The 21003-nt window shown below is 42.8% G+C and overlaps 1 protein-coding gene and 2 long non-coding RNA genes across 12 annotated transcripts in view; all 3 read right to left on the bottom strand.

Moving 5' to 3' along the window:
* Positions 1–12054, bottom strand: part of MAST2 (microtubule associated serine/threonine kinase 2) — a 194491-nt gene extending 182437 nt beyond the window's left edge. For all 6 annotated transcript variants that reach the window (XM_040610484.1, XM_040610488.1, XM_040610485.1 and 3 more), the window contains exon 1: positions 11631–12054. In XM_040610484.1, coding sequence (XP_040466418.1) covers positions 11631–11813 — 183 coding nt within the window. In that variant the 5' untranslated portion in view covers positions 11814–12054. The remainder of the gene's footprint in view (positions 1–11630) is intronic.
* LOC121095535 lies at positions 4697–11348 on the bottom strand. 5 transcript variants are annotated; one of them, XR_005830140.1, is made up of 6 exons: positions 9814–11307; positions 9093–9261; positions 8675–8731; positions 5762–5890; positions 5466–5569; positions 4697–5314 (listed from the first exon to the last, which is right to left on the bottom strand). It is a non-coding gene; the product is annotated as an uncharacterized LOC121095535 (long non-coding RNA). The 5 variants fall into 5 exon arrangements; XR_005830141.1 differs by having other exon boundaries at positions 5466–5636; positions 8675–9261; positions 9814–11348; XR_005830139.1 differs by having other exon boundaries at positions 8675–9261; positions 9814–11328.
* A 2232-nt stretch (positions 12055–14286) lies between the features above and the next one.
* Positions 14287–20863, bottom strand: LOC121095611. The gene is made up of 3 exons (XR_005830156.1): positions 20481–20863; positions 14866–15001; positions 14287–14405 (listed from the first exon to the last, which is right to left on the bottom strand). It is a non-coding gene; the product is annotated as an uncharacterized LOC121095611 (long non-coding RNA).
* Positions 20864–21003: the final 140 nt, after the last annotated feature.

Raw genomic sequence — 21003 nt, 5'->3', positions numbered from 1 at the left:
CGCAGTCCTTCTGTTTGTGTACGACTCTCAGTGACATGAAAAAAACATTCATAAGCAGCAGTACCAAGTTCCAGTTATTATACATAGTACCAAGAAGGCATATTAGAAAACTTTTTTGTTTTTAAATCATTCTTATTGAGCTCAAAGGATGACAGCTGTGTATTTGAAGGATAAAAGAAGAATATGCTTGAGTGTCAATTAATCAATCTGACAAGTACTAAGTTTCATTTTCAAGCTTCCTGAAATGCAGCTACAATGTTTTCACAAGTCTTCATCCCACAGGCAGTACTGAACCCCCCTCACTCTTTAGTGGATGGACCTTTTGCACTTAAGGTTTTGTTTGGTTGGATGAAGAAAAGCAACAAAGCGTCTCAAGTTTGGGTACAGCTGCACACCTAATTCAGTCTTTAGTAAGAGTGCTTCCTATATGCTGCAATTTGTTTGATTCTAACCATTCTGTACTTCCTCATCTATCATGAAAGAAAAACTGGTCTACGAGCTCTTTCACCACATCCGACAGGGGAAAAATCAACAGGAATGGCACAACCTACAACCTTTTTTTTTTTTTTTTTAATCCTGATGTACTAGCAGTTAACATACTAAAGTGATAAATGCATATAGTGTATAAAGAGCTAACTTCCATAAGACAGCTCACAATCACTGCAAGAAGTTAGGGCCAGCAGAATGTGGCCTCATATCAGCAACAAATTTAACTGTTACTGGAAATCTGTCTTGAATGGATGGCTGGACGTTTAGACGATGTGCAGATAATGGAAGCAGCACTCCAGAAGTATACTGAGATTCAGCTTCTTATTATAACTACTGTTAAGTATTTTTACTATTAACAGAATCAGCTGAGATGCCACACACCTATAACAAGAGTTTCAGAAATACTAGCATGACACAGTAAAGGCCAAAAATATCAATCATCCAAATGTCATTCAATTAAGTAGTTAAATAACTTATTATGGCTTTGTACTGTTGAAAATGTTTATGGTGGATTACCTGTCAAAATATGTGGTAAAAAACATTACAGAAAATCTTCCTTTATAGACAGTTCACGAAGACGTGTGTAGACTGAAATTGAATCAGAAACTACATTTTAAAAATTCTTAAAACCCCCCACAGTCCAACCTTAACAGTGCCACCTGCTTCTGGAAATTTTAACAGGTAGATGGAATGTTTTAAAGCACCATCTTCCTTTTACATTCATGAAAATCCAGACCAGTTAAAGGTTTTAGAAAGTATTTTATTGTTAAATTGTTTACTATACTTACAACATGATAAAAATATTTAGGATGCAGTTGTAATAGCAAAGGCATGATTCTTTCCTGGCAAGAAAGAGAGCATCATCCTGTTTTCCATGTAAATAATGGACCTCCATTAATGCTAGAGCAACTCCAAATAGCAAAAAAATGACATGCTAGATTTTTTAATTATTGCAGTCTTGAACCCTTTTCCCTCACTGCACTGTAATGTGTATTTGTAAAATTTGAAAATAATTTCTGACAGATTACTAGTTTTAGGGTTCACAGGACCTAAGCTGTAAATTAGATAATACACTACCACAGAAAACACAGCTTGGAGGAAGAGCAAGCAATAAAAGAAAAAAAAAACTGTTTTAAAGTCAACAACTTCTTCATCACTTCTTCAACTACTTAAACACAAACCAAACAAGGTCTTCAGATCTTTTTACTGCAGTGAGATATGAGAGCATCAACGTCCTACAGCCTAGAGTGACATCTATCAATACATTTTAAAAATGAGCGCTTTTTCCCCACCTGAAACAGATTTTTCTACTTCCTAGCAAAAAAGTGGAAGTTTTCTGAGTGATCATGGACTCAGCTTCTTCCTCCAATAGAGCTGTATTTTCACCAGGGTTCAAATAGTGCTACATCATTACAAAAAGACACTAATCACAGCACATCATTATTTGATGTGGAAATGAAATTAAGACTCTACGTGCTCTATTTAGCTACTGTAGTTCTTCAGGAACTAGGTCTTGATGTATGACAAAGCTTTTTGGTTTAGTCTCAAACAGTTCACTGACCTGGTGGTCTTCACTGCTTCCTTAGCTTCAGCGACTCAGGTTCCATGAATAAGAATTAAGTAAGAGTAAAAAAAACACTTTTATTTTAAATAGATATCTATCATCATATGTGTAATAATCCACTGCATCTCATTTAAGCACCAAAGTTACGTTGGCTTATGGAGCACAACAGGGAGCTCAGGCAATAAAAATAATTTATCAGATAAAAGTAAAGAATTGCCTCTTCTAGAGGCTCTAGAACTGCCTTGACAGACAGGACAACATTCACATTCTTTGTGCTGCAAGAAGGCATATCAGCTTGCTCAAGAAGTAAGTCAACTTCTCGGTGTAAACTCAGTAATGCATACCCATTGCTCCAACACAACACACACTGGAATTACTTGGTTTCCCGAAGCATACAGTCATGAATATATCCACAGTCTGAGTGCTCCGTACATGCCTAATCCTGGCCTTGGACAACAGCCTACTGTTATCCCCTAGCGCTCTGCAACAAATATTAAGTAGCAGCAGCTTTTCCCTTCAAGCTAGTAATTGATTATTACAGAGGCAAGTAGTCCCACACCAAATTCAGCCACTTCTGACAGAAGACTTCTCTTGGACCCTTCGCCTCTATAAACCTTTTGGACAAGAAATGCAGTGCACTGCTAAAGTCAGATGCAAATATCAGCAACGTAAACACCTATATAAACATAATCCCTCCACTGCCTGCTCTGCTATTCTAATATGCAAGATATAAACTTAATGTGGCCAATACAAGATATTTACTCTTACTCTTCACTTGTGACAGGAAACTTGACATCTCACACACGCAAGCTGAATCATCTAAGCTGCTGATGCAATGCCTACCTACTTATTGATTTACACAAATCAATTTAAACAAATGAAGTTTATCCATTAATGTTCTACTTTGAGAGAAGTGATGTTTTTATTATATCAGGCCAGAGAAGTGCCATATGCCCTTCAGTGCAATTTTGCCATTATCTAACACTAGATGAATCTTTTGGCTCAATTCTGTTATTATCTACGAGGCACGCTGCAGAATTGATCACTTGACTCTATGCCCCTTTGCTTGCTTTTAAATGACTCTTTTCTTCAGTCACTTCCCCCCACCACACCCCAACTTCTAAACATTACTATGAACATACAGGTGAGCTCAGTGACATGCTGCCAGCAGCTACCGTTGCTGACCGATCAAAATACAGAAAGGCAAAACTATGGCTAATGAAGGCAGCAAGCAGGAGTAGCTCTGGCATCAGAAAGAATCAGTTTATGGAAGGTAGGGAGACAGACCTACAGGACACTGACAAGTTTGTTCTTTCTGGCTTCTTTTCTTGCATCCTTGGGAAAACTCTACACTAGGTAAAAAGCTGGCTGCACAGCCGAGCCCAAAGGTGGTGGAGGATGGAGTTACATCCCGCTGGCAGCCGGTCACAAGGGGTGTTCCCCAGGGCTCAGCGCTGGGCCAGGCCCGTTAATGTCTTCATCGACGACCTGGGGGGATCGAGCGCACCCCCAGTCAGTTTGCGGACAGCACCAGGCTGGGTGGGAGTGTGGATCTGCTGGAGGGCAGGAGGCTCTGCAGAGGGATCTGGGCAGGCTGGACCGATGGGCTGAGGCCAGTGGTGTGAGGGTCTACAGGTCTCAGTGCCGGGTCCTGCACTGGGGTCCCACCAGCCCCACGGGCTGGAGCAGGGGGTTGGAACTGCCCGGTGGGAAAGGGCCGGGGGGGGCTGGTGGGCAGCCGCTGAACAGGAGCCAGCGGTGTGCCCAGGTGGCCAACAGCACCCTGGCTGGTATCCAAACCAGTGTGGCCAGCAGGACCAGGGCCGTGATTGTCCCCCTGCACCTGGAATCCCGTGTCTGGGTTTGGGCCCCTCACTACAAGAGGGACACTGAGGTGCTGGAGCGTGTCCAGGGACGGGCAGCGGGGCTGGTGAAGGTCTTAAGAGACCTTACAAGTCTTGTGAGGAGCAGCTGAGGGATTTTTTGGCCTGGGGAAAAGGAGGCTGAGGGGAGACCTTATCACTCTCTACAGCCCCCTGAAAGGAAGGAAACTGTAGCCAGGTGGATGTTGGGCTTTTCTCCCAGGTAACAAGCAATAGAACAAGAGGAAACAGCCTCAAATTGCACCAGGGGAGGTTTACGCTGGCTATTAGGAAAAATTTCTTTACTGAATGGTCAGTCAAGCATTGGAACAGGCTGCCCAAGGAAGCAGTGGAATCACTATCCCTGGAAGTGTTTAAAAAACGTATAGATGTGGTGCTATGGACATGGTTTAGTTGGACTTCATGATCTTAGAGGTTTTTCCAAACTAACCGATTCTATGAAAAGGACAGAGGAGAAAACAGACACAGAACCATATATGTCATAGGGAACAGCTCCTTCCACAGCTATGCTCTGGCTTTTTCACTGCCTTTATTTCTGCACAGAGAAGGGGATAAATGTAAGAAATTAAACTCTGAGGATGAGTAAGAATGCCTGGCAGCTAACCATACACTCTGGACTCTGGTTCGCCATATTAGAAGCTTTACAGGCTAGAATCTTCTTATTAGAAAAACCACCCACTTCTTTTTTGTTCTCTCCCTGTCACGAGAAAAAGAGCTAGATAGCAACAAAGAGATGAGAAAAGGAAGTCGGAGGTCTACAAACAGTAACCGAGTTCTTTTAATGGTAAGTCACATCAACAGCTCATAATTTAGGAGTCTTTACCAATGTCTTCCTTAAGACTTTCTTTAGTTCCCTTAACGAAACCAGCACGGGACAGAACTGCCCTAATATCAGCCCTAAACAGCAACAGTATCCCAAAACAGGTAACTAGAACTATTTATGTGAACAGACGGTTCCTGATCTTCTAGAAGTCAGTAGCACTCCGTCCCTCTTTCGATAAGAGGGAGCAACGATACTTACAAAACGCGTTTGGTTATGTTTAATTTATATCTGCTTTTACAGAATCTGCAACATGAATAATAAAAATTATACTTTATTGCATTGCTAGCGATACATCCATTTGGTTCTGCTTATTTGCTTGAATTTTGGAAGTAAGCTTCCATCTTCTTCTGATTCAGTTTCATCCCAACTTGTAGGTTTTGATATGAAGTTAGAAGAAACAGCTTTGAGTGTTGTGAGCTGTTAACCATAGGGTCCATGGCTGGGGGAGCAGAACAGGAGCTGCAACAGAGCTCTGATCAGCAGCCTGAGAGACAGAGGTGTACAGAAAGCTCAGAAGCAAGGTGTCAGCTGAACTCCAAAAGCTTGCTTCTTCACCTATCAAACAAAAGGGAAGACTCATAGTAGAAATAACCAAACACCAAACTGTTATGCAGTCTACACACAGGGCTCATCGCAATAGAGGTACTGCCTTTAATAGCACTGACGGCGACTAGAGGAAAAAGAAAACAAAAGAGGTAACACTTACTATATTTGAAGGATAGAAGTTCTGATCAGGAAAAAAATAAAATATCTCTTGAATTTCCAGGCTTGCCACGCAGCAAGGAAAGCATGGTAACAGCTTCTTTGCAGCTGTGAAGGCAAAATAAATCTGACTAGCACTCTGGGGTTTGGCCAGTTTCTCCCTGCTGGTCACTGACTGCTTTCCAAAAAAGCGAACAGGGTGAGAAGTCAGTGGAAAAGATCCTTTGCCATTTCTTGCCAAAAAAAAAACCCCAATCAAACACAACCAACAATGTGAAAGGGGGGGATAAACTTTCTAACCTAATGTTTGTAAGTAGTCTTGGACAAATTTGCACGATGTCCTGAATACAGGGAGTAGAAATATCCACACAAGCATAATGTTACAAAACCCTCTGTCGTATGACACACCCAACTGTGGTAATGCAATCCCTGAAATTGTAAAAAGACAAGTATTAAACAGTAGTGGAGAAATAACCTTGTCTGTGAACACACTACTGCAGACTGCTGCCAGAATACTACATCTTTTTGGTGCACACAGTCCAAGAACAACTGGGGGGAAAGCACAAGCGCTAGAAGCAAAAGAACTCAGTGTCTCTGTTCCAACTGAAGTTAGATTTTACATTTCAAATACTTATACATGGAAAAGATACCAGATAGTAGAAAACTTTTACTGTCTGTGCTAGCATAGGCATATTCCACAGCTGAAAGTTGGACATTAGACAAAACAAGCCTTGAAGTAAGATGCGGTTTAGTTTCCTAACTGCAGGAATAATTAAACATTGGCAGAGCTTTCCGAAGAGGTGACAGACATGCCATGATCTAAGGCTAGGATAAGATCAATTTCTAAGAGAAATGATTTGATTTATCTTTCAGGAAAGCTCCTGCACATGCTGGGAAATTATACTGGATAATCACATTAATCCATTTTGGCTTTGGCACGTACAGATCTACAAAGTTTCAGACACACGGAGAGAAAGGAGTACTTCTGCTACTCTCAGAAAGTTTGCAGCACTACAGCTCCAAATGTCCCTAATAGCTAAATGACTTGATTGTCAGTCAGTTACCTTACTAGCTCAGAAAATACTTTCTATCCAATGCAGAAGTGACAAAATGTACTGCCTGGGGAACACGCAAGACCTCCCTTCTTCGGGCACCTCAAAATTTACACCTGGAGATAGTCTACTGCACTGACTGCCCTACAGAAAGGGCTCCCCCAGCACAAAACTAACCTGGACTAAGGAGGTTTTTCATTCTTCTCTGTTACATATGCAGCTTGCCTGTTGGCTTCAGCTGAACATTTCCCATACAACAAACATACATGCAGCAGGGGAGCCTCCAGGTTTAGCAATATTTCAGTCCAACTCTGCAGCAGCCAAGTTAAAATTACGAGACAAAGGGTGCATCTAATCCAAAATCCTGCCTCTGCAACTTGCAAGTCCTTCTACCAGCCCCTTGAACCACCTGCTGAGATTCTGCTACTGTTGTCCCTTTCATCTCTTTATCACAAACCCATGGAACCTGCTCATAAATCCCCTCCTAGCCCTGGTCATCCATAGCAAGAGGAGAGAGAAGCTTGACAGAAATGAAGGTAAAATGGTGACAAGCATGGGATCTGTTTCTGTTCCCTCACCCTGTCATATCTCCCAGCAAAGTACCACTGGGCAGCACCCACCAGTTCCCTAAATGCCTTTAGAGCAAAGAACGCTGTTCAGGGATACTTGGTGCCCTCTATTTTTACTTTTTTGAGCTTCAACCTCCAACCCCCTAGACCTGCCACAATACTTCAGCTTTCCTCGCATCTGTTTACTACCCCTCTGCTTTCAGAGGAAGACAGGATTTAGATTTGTTAGGGACAGGCTAACACCCAACTCCTCATGGAAAAAAAAAACTACAAAACCAGCAACACATCCTCTATGGACAAGTAAAGGGAAGTATCATGAATTTGCCGCATTCTAATGTTCACCTAGATGATAGTTAATTTCAGCTGTCTTCCTTAGGTGGATGCAAAGCATCATGAATTTGCCGCATTCTAATGTTCACCTAGATGATAGTTAATTTCAGCTGTCTTCCTTAGGTGGATGCAGTCTGTCTGTTTTATAACCTTCACTAGATACCTCCTCCTCCAAATCCTTTTTGAATCCATTACACCCCTGGGCAAAAAAAATAAATCGTACATGAGTTACTTTCTGCATGAAGATCTGCCTCTTTTTAAGCCTGACTCCTAGCTTAATACCAAAGGAAACAGCCTGCTGCTGTTCGCTATCTACCCGCCACACACCAGCTATGGTCTTGTATACTTCCATCACAAGCCCCTTAAGTCATATCTTCCAGACACTGAAGAATCCTTTACATGAGAATTCTGACATCTACTTGAAGTGGAAAATGCTAATTAAAACCCAACAAACATGGGAAAGATCCATGTGAGATCTTTCACAATAAATACAATGTCTCTGACTGACTGTGTATGCATGATATGAAAACAATCTAATCCTTATAATATACCTCTGGATGAGGGTGACTGTCATTCATAAGCAATGACAACTTTCACCCCAACTTTCCATTTTTCTCCTTCGGTACGGGCAGCAAACATACGATGATTAAGCAGATACTTTATGGAAATGCAAGTGGGTTGTGTTTGACAAAGACGCCCTCACTCAATGAAACTGAACTGTCACAGGATAATAAGGACAATTCAACTATGAATTAATGATTAACAGATAGGAAATAAGAAGTTGAAGCAACTGGCCCTCTACCCAAAAAAAGAAGAATCACCAGCAGAGTCCCACAAGGATCTGTTCTGGGATCAACACCTTCAACAATTAAAAAAAAGTCTAGCAAAGAAGCTTAACATTTACATGACAGAGTTTGCTGACATGCTTAAAGTTACTCAAGGTTGTAAAAGCAATGGCCAAAGATCTGAAGATGACTACCTTAATCTTACTGTTTAAGTGGGCTGTAAAATAGCAGGTAAGTTTAAATGTAGAGAAATGTGAAGTGATGCACAGCGTAAAAAAACCATCCTAAACTTATACACACAATGACAAATTCTCAACTAGCTATTACCACTTCAAAGAGTGACTGTGGAGTTATAATAGACATCTCCATGCAAGTACCAACTCAATGTCGTAAAGATAGTCAAGAAAAGGCAGGTAGAAGATTGAAGATGCTCTGCATAAGTTTACACGCTGAAATACTGCAGCCAGTCCTGCTTACCGTTCCCCAACCCTGTTCCTCTGGTTCCTGCATCGCTACCTCCAACTGGGAAAACACCTGCAAAAGGTGCAAAGAAAACAGCAAGGACAATGAAAAGGATAAGAGTCACCTCTTTCTAAAACACCTCTGGAAAAGTTACAAGCAAGGGATGGTAAATAAAAGAAAAAGTTACCAACTCATAAGACACACAGAATAACACAGATTCTCTTTTTCAGTGCCTCATCCAATACAAAAATTAACAAACAAGGCATGAAACAAGCAGGTAGAAAGTTTAAAAACAAACAAGAAGAAGTGTTTTTTTCACCAACACTCAGCCACAGGATGTTGTGGAAGCTACAAGCACACATGGCTACAAATACCGATTTGGACAAATTCACAGAAGAAAAAACCCACTGGGGGCACTAAAAACAAATATCACCTCTAGTTCCGGAAACCTGCAAGCCACAAATTACTGGAGGCTGGGAGAGGTATTTCCTCCATATACACTATGCTCTTCTCCAAGCATCTGCTTTTGGCAGCTCAGAGACGCGGGATACTGGGCTGGAGGGATCTTTAATGTGACCAAGTACAGTCTTATTTATGTTCTTCTGTAACTCATAAAAAAAGTGAAAACATTAATCATATGTATGTGTCAGAACTATAAGCACAGCACGCTAATCTTATTAAAGGACTGGATTTTCAAAGGCCTAAAGGTCAGTACAGTATTAACTACTACAGTCACAGCCTGGTAAGTATTTTTTCTAACATTAGAGCAGCTTAGTCTCCCCCAACCACAAACTTGCCCAACTGTATGGCAAACAAACTGTGAAATCTGAATTTAATTCAGAATGGCTCCCCACAGCTGTGCACACTGTTGCATTGATACAGCTGAAGGCATACTACAAGGTTGGAAACAACAGGGCTACTTAAATCATAAGTGGCCCTAAATATCTGTCAGGCTACAAGCTGCATTAGTGGAAATGGAGCATCACACTGTCTTTTGCATCTCAGTCGGCCTTTTTCAGCACATCCACACTACCAACTCCTGATGTTTAAAGAAATACTGGATTATCAATAATAAAGACAGAAATGTTGTAAACAGACTTATTGTCCTGTTTATTAAATTTGTCCAACATATCTATTTATTTCCAGTTGCTTACCGCATTTACAAAACTCCTACCACTTCAAATGGAAGACTAAAAGGGAGAGCTGATGAAAGATTCTGCTTTGATGTTTGCAGGGCCTCTCTCGCAGGTTGAGTAGAAGCTTTCTTAACTTTAGCTGCCACACTCCTCAAAGACTCCATCACACTGAATACTTGCCAGCACATATTGTATCCTACAATTCACATCAGGTCTTTGAGCACTCAAGCTAAAAATGAACTGGCAGTGTCTCCCATTAAAAAGCCTTATGCATCACAAAAACTGGTATTTCTGAATTCGCAGCCTTTCCGGTTTTCCAATGTTTGAAGATTCCCGAGTGTTCAATACATTATATGGTATGCAGCACACTCCTTGTGCACGATTTGTAAAAAGTTTAGTTCACAACTACCAAGAATGGAAAGACATTCCTCCAATTTCCATGTCAAAATCATATACAATATATCAAAACGGTACAAACACCTTGACATTGCATTTGATGGTTCTACCGACCACTGTTTTAACTGACAGTTCGGAAGAAACTAAGTCAGCTCTTCTGCTTTCAGATTATCTTTTTCCTGAATAAGAATATCAATGTTTTTTAATTGTTTCAGGAAGTGAAAAGCAACAAAAGTAGCAGCAGCTCTTAACCACCTGGCTTAACAAGGCACTGGAAAATAAAATTAAAAAAATAAAAGAACAGAGCTCTCTTCTTCCAGGGCCCAGTCTAAGAAATATATATTCAAGAGATATCCACTAGCAAAGCCAAAATGCAAGTCTCCTATAACTGACAGCAATGTAATGCAGCTATTCTAGAAAAAGCTAAGAAATTACATTAAAAAAACGCTTGTGCATCTGCAGCAACAATGTAAACTTAAAACGCCTTTTTGACAAGAAAAGTCAAAGAACCTAGCTTTTCACTTTGCTCCTAAAAACAGCAAAACAAAGCAATGAATTACTGCATCCTGTGTCTTCGTAATTGTGATACTTTTGTCTTCTCTTCAGAGAAAAAAAAAAAAAGCATTAGTTGCCATCTACATTTTTAAACCGCTAAGTCTCACGCCCCATTCTTCTCTCTTGTAGAACTAGGAATACCAAAAGCACTGAAACAAAGTTTAAGGTCTCCTGGGTCTCTCATTCCTGTAACCATAAGAAGCAATCAGTAAAGTAGATCCTTTCTTCGTGGGGGTGAAAGACGTAAAGGTGGACATACTGAACTTACGCACTCTAGCTTTTAGCAAGCCTCTGCATTTCCAAAGATCCGCAAAGGTACGCTTCCTAAATAAACCATTCCTTGCATTAGGAATTAAGACCTAAAAAATGCTGGAAAACGCATGGTAATTAGCGTCACAACCAGGAGTCACCCACGGAAGGTTACCAGCCAGAAGTATTCTGCAATTATCAATAGACCAGCGAGCACGTAACGCAACCCAGATTTCGGGGCGCCCTCCCTGGCCTCTTCGCCGGCACGCAGGCAGCACTCGTGGCACCACGACCCCCGCACCCCTTGCCCAGCACCGCCACGCCGCCGCTCCGCTCCCGAGCGCCCAGCCCCCGCGCCCCGCTGCGGGCGGCGCCCACCTGAGGCAGCACGTGTAACGTGCGAGGATGCTCGGCGGCCGCAGCCCCCCGCCCGGCGCGGCACCTCACCTCACCCCCGCGCCCCGCGGCCGCCGCAGGCCCCGCCCGGCCCGCCGCTCCCCTACCCCGCGACTGCGGCAGCCGCCGCCCGGCCGGGCGCGGAGGACGGCAGCGCCGGGCACCCCCTCGCCAGGCGGGCCGCGCGTCGCCATGCCAACGGCCGCCGCCGGCCCCCCGGCCCCGCGCCCCGGCTTTACCCGCTCCGGCGCCTCCCGGCCGGGCGCCCCCGCGGCCCTGGCGTCCTCCGGCTCCTTCCTGCCGCCGCCCCCCAGCAGGGTGGCTCTCCGCTCCGCCGCGCTGGCGGCCACCGCCCGCCCGGGCTCCCTCCGCGGCGGCGGCGGCGGCGCCGCTTTGTCCCCCCGGGAGCGGCCCTTCCTCATCGCGGCGGCTTCTCCTCAGCGGCGGCTGCGGCACGGCTGGGGCCCTCGCGGCGCGGAGCCGGCCATGGCCGGCGGGAGTCACGGAGAGCCGGGGCGGCGCCGCCGCCACCGTCGCCGCCACCACCTGCGCGCGGGGCGGAGGGACATGCCCGCCCGCCGCCACCGCTCCCGCCGCCCGCCTGTCAGGGAGCGCGGCCGCAGCGGCTGCCGCGGTGCCGCCCCCCCCTCTTCCCTCCCCCACCTTAGCGCGCGCGCGCCCGCCCGCCGGCCGCCGCCTATCGCGAGAGCATCGGCCGCGCGGCGGGGAAGAGGCGCGAGACTTGGGGGAGGGGGGGCGGGCGGAGGTAGCGCGTGAGGCTTGTCACGAGGGGCGGGCGGGAGGTGTGAGGCGGGAAAGGGCGCGAGGCACCCTGGGACAGCAGCGGCGGCCGCACCGCCGGGGCGACAAACCGTGGCGGAGCGCGGCCCCCGGTGGGGCTGCCGGGCTGCGGGAACAGGGCCGCCTCGCGGCGGTGGCGGGAGGAGGCGCCGAGGCGCGCGGTGCAGCAGTGCCTCCCGCGGCCGAGGGCACAGCTTCCGTCCCCGCTGCCACGGCCCGCCATCAGCTCAGGGGTGCGGCAGCAACCGGCAACAAACAGCCCCTGAAAACCTACGGGGAGTGGGACCCTTCCCAGCAGGCGGTAGCACCCGGGGAGCCCCAAGAGGCCTGCCAGGCCCGCCAGCTCCTGGGCGAGAGGCGGCAGGAGAGGAGCCATGCCCCAGCTCTCCAGGCAGCCCCCGGCCCCCTGTGGAACACCCGCCAGCCACGCAGCGGGGAAGCATTTACCAGCAGGGCCATCGAGCGCCTCGGCCCGCTGCTTCATGGCACAGATTAAGATGTAGTTCGCCGTCTTGGTGGAAAAGACAAACCTACAGAGATTCATTACCTCAAGGAGCAATCAGAGCATATATCATCATCTTGGTTTCATCTCAGTAATTCACAACCTCTCGGCATTTTTGTCTTTGCAAATTATTTCCCGAGGGTATAAGTTACCAGTTTCTGCATTCGTTCTTCACAAAAGCAGCTTCAAAGTTGTCTTTGTTTCCCTGCTGTTACGTAGTTGGGAACCTTGCTACTGTTGCAGAAAAAACAATTCCTTTTCCCTTTTTACATAGCTGGAAAGGCTTACACGTCTTCAACCAGGAAATCTGATTTTATATATTTTTTTAATTCATCATGTACAAATGTAGACAACAAAAACATACTTTCAGCATATTTATTGAAGAGGATGAGTAGGAGCATTTTCAAGTACTTAAAATACTTAAATTCTTGCTGAAAACTATTTCAGGATGCTGGATTAGTCACAGAAATCTTTTTCCATTGTAATTGTATATGATAGAGATGGACAACCATGTGGAATTTCCCAGCTGGGAATCCTACCCTAACTAAATGTAAATAATGCAAATTTATGGAATTTTGGCATCCATGATGATGTGATTCTATTAGGATGGCACAGTGCCTCGTCATAATTTGGCTGAATCTCTGCTTTGTTGCAACATAGATACCAATTAGTTACTTGCTGGTTATGGCCTGTGGGCCACCTCGTGCTGGCTCACACCTGTTCGCTGCGTGTGCCAGAAAAGAATTCATGAATACGGGAAGAAAAGTCACAATGGGAATTTGAATAACGCTACCTGCCTTTGAAACACATTGAAAACAAATCTTCATTTGTTAGCTTTAGATAGAATTGCAAATAATTGCTTCTGGTTCAGTACTTTACTCAAAACAGTTTTAAAATCTTTTTGATCACTCCAAATCAAAAAGCTGTTTTGACGGTTAATAGGACGTTTGACTTGTGGAAAGGTTGTATTTGGTTGCTTCTGGATTATTTCCTTCTCTGTTTAATCCTTGGTTTGTATTTTGGACTTGGGTTGCCTTTCCAATATTTTTGAAACAAAAGAACTGGGAGGTTTCATGTTGAAGGAATAGGAAAAATACTCCTCATTTTACTGATTATCCCATATTTTTCCATTTAAACTCGTCACTGAATATGACCTGAATCTGCAGACCAATTTGAGTGACCTGATTTTTCTTTTCCATATAAGCTAGTTTTCTGAACTTTTTTTTTTTCAGTTTTAAATAAAAGTGAACAAATCATGACAGGCTTGGCAGGGAAAAGGGGTATGAGGCAGAGCGTGGTGCAATGCCATGCCTATGCTCGTGGTGTTTGTCTCCAGAAATATTCTGTCACATCCAAAAAAGATAGAAGAGTAATTAATAAAGGCTTATAAAGGGGCTGATTCTTTTATTATCCAGACTGACTAACACAGAGCAAAAGCAGGGGACCACAGAGAGTCTGTGTAGCTCAGTGGCTGATATTCAGCTAATACTCAGTTTAATTCTGTTTGTCTTTGCGGTTTCAGATACTTCCTTTCCCTGGCTTCCACCTTCCATCTTCTCAATATAAAGGTCTCAGCATGCCCTTCTGATTCAGAAGGTAGCTGGAACGATGCCATCCAGGATGAGTTCCCTTCTATTCTTCTCTAGCTGGTTTAAAGGGACCTTGGTAAGGCAGAATGAAGAGTCTAGTCCAGCTTATTCCATAACATTTTCTGAAATTACATAAATCCATCTGCAGCACTTTTATGACTGCTGAGCACACAGCTACAGCAATAATTCCTGGATCTGGACTAGAGATATACAGCTTGAAGCAGTGAGGTTAAAACCTCTTTATTCCAAACAGAATAGAAAATGCTAAATAGTAATGTTATTAGGATGCTGCTAAGCAAGAGAATTTCCTCTATAAAATGAAATTTTTAAGTAATCATCTGAATTCCTATGAAATTCAAACATTTAGCAAAACCAGTGCGGTACAAAACCCAGCTGATCACCTATTTTCACTGTTTCCAAGGCAGAACTGCATCACTAATGCCATCAAACAAGTATATCACTAAGGCTTCTCATTCGTCATTCTGCTCACGCTATGCACATAATCTTCACTCTCGGTATTTCTGCTCTGTATGAGACAGAGGAAATGGCTTTAGTTGTTCTGCATGTTAAAGTGTCACGCACCTTCTGTTAGTGACCCAATTCTAATGGTATTCACAGAGAAGTTTTGGTCTTTATGCTGGAATACTAATGTTTGGCAATTGGCAATATGCAGTCAGCCCGGAAGACGGCACAGTACTTGGGGATGTTGTACTAGTACCTGCATCAAATGCCAGTAATGACAAGTAATTATACAGGCTGCACGTCATCACCATGACTCCTAGCTATTTCCCTAGCTTCACATTTGTGACAGCGTTCTTTTGTGAAGATTCACACAGAAAAAACCCCAGTGCAATATGACTAAAGGATACCAGTTATGAGCAAAATGAAAAATAAGGGTAAAAAAGTTATATGAACTGCAGGAAGAGTGATATTTGCTAAGAAAAGCTTTGACTAAGACTAATCAATTACTCTTTATAGAATGATGCATCATTTTTGTTCAGCAAAAAGCAAGACACCAATCCTGGCTCTGCCAAGCTAGCCAAGCAATCAATGTATGCTGCCTGCACAGCTGAGAACTGCAGCCACGGGGTACAGCTCACCACCACCACCACCCTCCCCAGCACTCCAGGAAAATGGTAAGAAATACAGGATTTTCCAAAATAATGTAGGAAAGTTAGTAAGTCTGGGACCTTGGCACAATCTAGGTAAAATGTACTTATGACCTGAATCTAGTGAGGTCTGGTATTTGAGAAGTTCTGCATTAGACATTTGTGTAATTAATAAGAATACTGGTAGTTACATAAGGACTTTTTACAGGAAGGATATAAACACTGATGTTTCAAGGCAGAAGCTGATCATTGAGTTAAGGAGGATTAGGAATAAATCTCTTACAGGCAGGTTATTCCATGGAAGTATATTATATAGTATATTACTCCAGTGCATCTTCACTGAAAACTACTACTATTAGTCAGTCTTAGAGGCAGAATGAAGAAGTAAACCAAGTGACAGCTTGGTCCAGGATGGCAATTACTAGATCTAGATACAACAAAAGTCCAGTCCAAACTGGGTATAATTTGCTTTCCAATAGTTATTTTCCTTCCTTATATGCCATGAAAAAAACCCACATATCCTTGCCTGCAGTGACGCAGCATGTCAAAGTGACAGCTTTGCACTGCTGTAACCTTGTTCTAGAAACCATATTTGCATCTGATGAGGATGTAGAGGATGTAAATATGCACATATATAACAGGAGTTAAAAGTATGGTTGTGAGGTTTAGGGAGAGCTTAGCGCAATAGCTAAGTTAACAGCAGTTCTTGGCCACAAAAGCTCATCAAACACATTATAGCTTTAAGGAGACAGAAGGAGGCCAGGGAATACGCAGCTTTCACTGTCAGCTTGGACTTGATTGTACAGCAGTTGCCACAGTTGAGCTGTTACCCCCAGGTGTTAACAGGGTACAAATTACATATGCATATAAATATGTATATTTGTGTGTATTTCTGAAAGGTCCAGAAAGGGAAGCACATGCAGAACACAGAGATGCTGGCCTAACTGTTGTCATCCTCTCTTTGGGCACCCAAACAAAGATGAGTTTTAGAAAGGCCAGGAGGAGGATTACACATAGTTCTACTGTTACTTATGGAAACGCCTCCCAAATATGAGACAACAAATACAAAAAAGCAAGCCATGGAAATCCAGCAGGTGCACAGTAGAGGCTGGCACTGGGACACTTCAGGAGACTTAACGTGTCTGTGTTAACAGAGAACAGACAGAAAGGGCATAGATAAACTGAGAAGGGACTTGGAAGTAAAAGCAGGTTTTGATCGATACAACAGAGAGGGGAGCCATTTGAGGGATGCAGAAAGAGGTGTGACAATGTTAAGACAGGTATTGGGAAAAAATATGTTTTCCATTAGTGTTGTGGTCAATTTTCTAACCACAGATTCATCACAGGACAGCTGTCTAGGTTGAATATGACATGTACGGGAGTCATTCGTCAGAGGTGTCTGCAGAGACACTACACGGACCTCAACTGTGTCCTCCTTAAAATTCATCCCTGCTGTGAAACTAACAGGAAAAGCTCAGCAATGATTAATCTGGTGGTTTACAGTCACTGCCTTTTAACATGCTGACCAGTATGATCTCACTGTTACCTTGTGCTTGCATTATTTGCTTTCTTTATAGATCTGTCAGCTCTCAATTTTTATTACAAGGTGTTCAACAATTTAAAAAAGAAAAAAACAGAATGCTAGCACAATGGGGCTTAGAAGTTGGCAGTTTTGACTTAAAAGTACTGCCACTCCTACCCTCCCCTACTTGTCTCACTCAATGCGATATACCACCCTTCTCCTCACAGCAGCACAGCTCTTCTACAACTGTGCTAGCAACTGAACAAGGAAGTTTATTTGGTTAGAAACACTGGAGGCAGGGGGAAGTGCTGGATTTCTTTTTGCTGGATCAGTTCGCCCATCTGTTTGGGTGCATAACCCCATCTGGGCTGTACCAGCACAGTGGAGGGAATGGGGCAGCACAGGATCATGGCAGAGAAGGGCACTGTGAGACACGGCCATCCATAACCCAGTATTGGCACCAAGTACTTTAAAACACTACATCACAGCTTTATGCAGGGACATCTAGGCATTACATCTATACAAATAATAAATACCCATAATAAAAGTGTAAAAAAAAGAAATAGTATTCACACTCCCCCAAGAACTTCATCATTCATAAGTGAGTGTAGAAAATTCAGTCAAATATTAATATCTAAATCCGAATTAATCAGCTGTGATCTGACTTCTAGAAGGTAGGTCAAACTAGACCCAGATTTTCTTTGTCACTTGCAAGAGCCCACATCACACCACATAGTAGCTATCCAAACCAAAACCCATTCTTTGTAGAAAAAATAACAATAATTGTTAGTGGTTCAAGGAACCTCACAGTAACAGACTAGCAGAATCTGAAAGGCAAATGAAAGACTAGGGCAAAGGAAGATAATTCAGTTATGCTTTCAAGAGGTGCTTTCAACTCAGTAATAAGATAAAATAAGTAGGTTTTTGTCCCCTTTAATTTTGAAAAACCTAACATGGGCCTTAAAATAACATTTTTACAATGATAATTTTGTTGTTTGGGTTGTGATTGCTTTTAAAACCTACTATTCATTAAAATATCTGCTTCCCCACCACCACTGACTCACTCTCTTGGTTATGTAAAATTACTGGTGCTTTTGTCATTCCTGTGCCCTGTTGGAGAACTAGCTCAGCAACATTTGTGTATTCAAATAAAGCAAGTAAGCCTTACTTCGTGCCATGATGTATTCCTTACACAGACAAAATAAAAGGAAAAATCCCAGCCCCGCCAAACTGAACAGAAACAAATCACACCTTACATTCAGTAGCGTTAAGATTTGACCTCAGCTTTTTTTCCCCAGAGTCAGGAGTGCCAGACTGAGTCCATCTGGAGAGTCTCCTTTGGCATTCAGCCTGACTTGTGACATGATACATTAGGCAGAAAGACTTGTGAATACAAACTCTTGGTTCTGAAGTCTAACATAATGAAAGTCAAGAATATATACTTAACTGATCATCAAATAATGTGCCCTTGTTGCAACTTTAAACGCAGTTCTGCAAAGGAGCTTCAGGAATGACATTAAATTAGATAACAACCTGTGCTCCTACTTACATTTCTTGTTACAGTTAATGAGAAAAACACTTCCAACTTCTGAGCATGCAGGCTTATGCTGAGATAGGAGGAAAAAAGATTAATTTCATTAGCACACATTGCCATCTATAATAAAGCTATAACAGGCCAAATACTCCTGAAACTCAATCTCCCTCCAGTCACACCGTTGTTACACTTTCAGTATGCCAAGAAGGGAAATGAATCTGGCAATCGTCACTGGTTGGAAGTACAAACAATTTTTCCTTTAACCACGTCGGCTTTTGCAGAGTTACCAAGAATATAAAACCGTAAAAGCTTACTGCAGTCATCAAAGAGATCTGACTCACAAAAAAGGAATTGCTATGTTGAGTTAGGAGATCTCAGCTGACATAGTTACTAAACTGATTGCTAGAAGCTGGGAAGTTAGAAACTAGCTTTATTTTTTAAACATTTTCTTCCCTAAATTTCTGCTAATAGCTCTTGCCAGAAGGAAGTTGCTCAGGTAGGTGGCTCTTGAGACCTAGTATAGCAGTGCTTGTGGGTTTGGAATAGATGCATACTATTACTAGCATCATAGGCCGGTATCAATTAGATCAACAGATGATGATAATAATAATTTAATGTTGTGGTGCCTGAATTGCTGAGTGTAGCAGTATCTTAACATCACACATGCTTTAACTCTCTCTTAACATCAGGCACTCTTTAACTCTAGTTTGTGAGCAGATGAATAGAAGTTACAGGGCTCTGATATTAAAATTAAAAATTAAATAGTGGTAGAAGTCTTAAAAGTACAACAACATCACCAAGTACTTGAAAATAAGTTCAATTTTAACAAATAAAGAGAAATGACATGTTCAAGTATGGGAACAGGTGAGAAACTTCCTTTAATGAATTTCTCAGTATAAGACAACACACAAAATAACTTAGCCAGAGAATACTTTAAGAAAAAATAATCACTATTCACTTCTTAGGTGATGAAGATGTATAGCTGTGATCTCTAAAAGCTCCTTAGCCTGAGCCTGCTTACATGTCTTGCTAACCAAAGCCAAGTCTGAGAAATCGCAAACATATGACAATTTTCCTTCCTGCTGTTAGAAACTCTGCCTAATCTCCCAGCAAGTGGTCCCATTTGGCTCATACTCAAAGCCTGAAAGAGATCCCAGTTTCCTATAGCTTAATACAATTTGTATGTCAATTCAGCGAACAGAGGCATTACAAGAAAGCTCCTGGCATGCTTACACCTTTACAAGTGTGCATATATTTTGTGCAAACTGAGCAGTAAGGCACAGAGCATGTACCATTTCTGTGCTTTTTACCAAGCTGGCTAGCCCGTCCACTCATCACAATGTTGAAAGCGAGTGTTCGTATTATATAGGGGACTTAATTTTGTATGACTACACAGATCTAGGGTGTCGAGCAGTATGCACGAACCCTTTACATTACAAATCAACAAGGAGCTCTGATTTTCAGCCAACGCTAGATCAAGCCACATGAGGTGAAGACATGGGTAATAAGCCATTAGATTTACTTTACTTTCTCCTATAGTTACTTTATGCCTTGTTAAGCTTGCCTTAATTCATTCTTTAAACTTGCCTTAATTAAATAAATTCTTTAAACTTGTCTTAATTAAATTCATTCTGGAACATAAAAATCACTCAGTTTCCACTGATCTGGAAACGGCTCTTTTTAGGCCAGCAAGGCTTTTGCCTTGAGGCATTTACTAGAGCTAGGGTAGGAATCAGTTCTTACAGCTTATAGAGATTGTTTTATTTTCATGCTCAGTGAGTTTGCTCAACGAGATTCATACCACTCTTCTAATGTGCCAATGTTTGTTTTTCAAGCAAAAAAGGTCTGTAAATAGTGGTGCCAGAGTATTATCTGACAAACCAGTGTTCTGTTTTAAACACAAAACCAACAGATGCAACTTCCCTTATGCATCTAAATAATTGCAAGGTACTAAGTGGTGCTGCTCTTTACAGTATTCAACAAGGTTTCATCTATGAAAGCAAACGTAACTATTTGTGATCACCATATTTACCTTATGTGATGGTTTATGTTCAGATGCAGAATCCTCTTTGCAGAAAGCAGATCTCCCAGTGAAATCCAGGAAACCAGTTATCAATGGTACAAGCAACAGTTTCTTGTAGTGGTCGTGACATTGGTTGGAGAGTACATATGAGGCAGGTAGAGCAACCAGAGTGAACAGCAGCAGGCTTTAAAGGGATCTTGTGAAGAAAGAGCAAAGACCTGGGAATGTCTGTAATTCAGTGAAGTCCCAATCTGTGATAAAAGCCCTGTGAAACTGTTGTAGAAATGAATGTAATAATTAATAATACAAAGAATCATTGAAAAATCAGGTGTGTGGGGGTGTAGTTGTATTTGGTAGATAGGAAAGCTGTTGTTTTTCTAATTCTAACCTATGTTTGTGCTTTCCTCTTTATCACGTCAACATTTGCAAGCAATAAAAGGGCATTATGTGCTGGTCATTGCTTCTGCTTTTGAGATAAATCTATGTCAGCATTCCAAAGGGTCAAGGAACTCTTCCAGGGCAAACAAATTCT

The sequence above is a fragment of the Falco naumanni genome, chromosome 11 (assembly GCF_017639655.2).
Source record: "Falco naumanni isolate bFalNau1 chromosome 11, bFalNau1.pat, whole genome shotgun sequence".
NCBI lineage: Eukaryota > Metazoa > Chordata > Aves > Falconiformes > Falconidae > Falco > Falco naumanni.
This window is presented reverse-complemented; position numbering and strand designations above follow the sequence as displayed.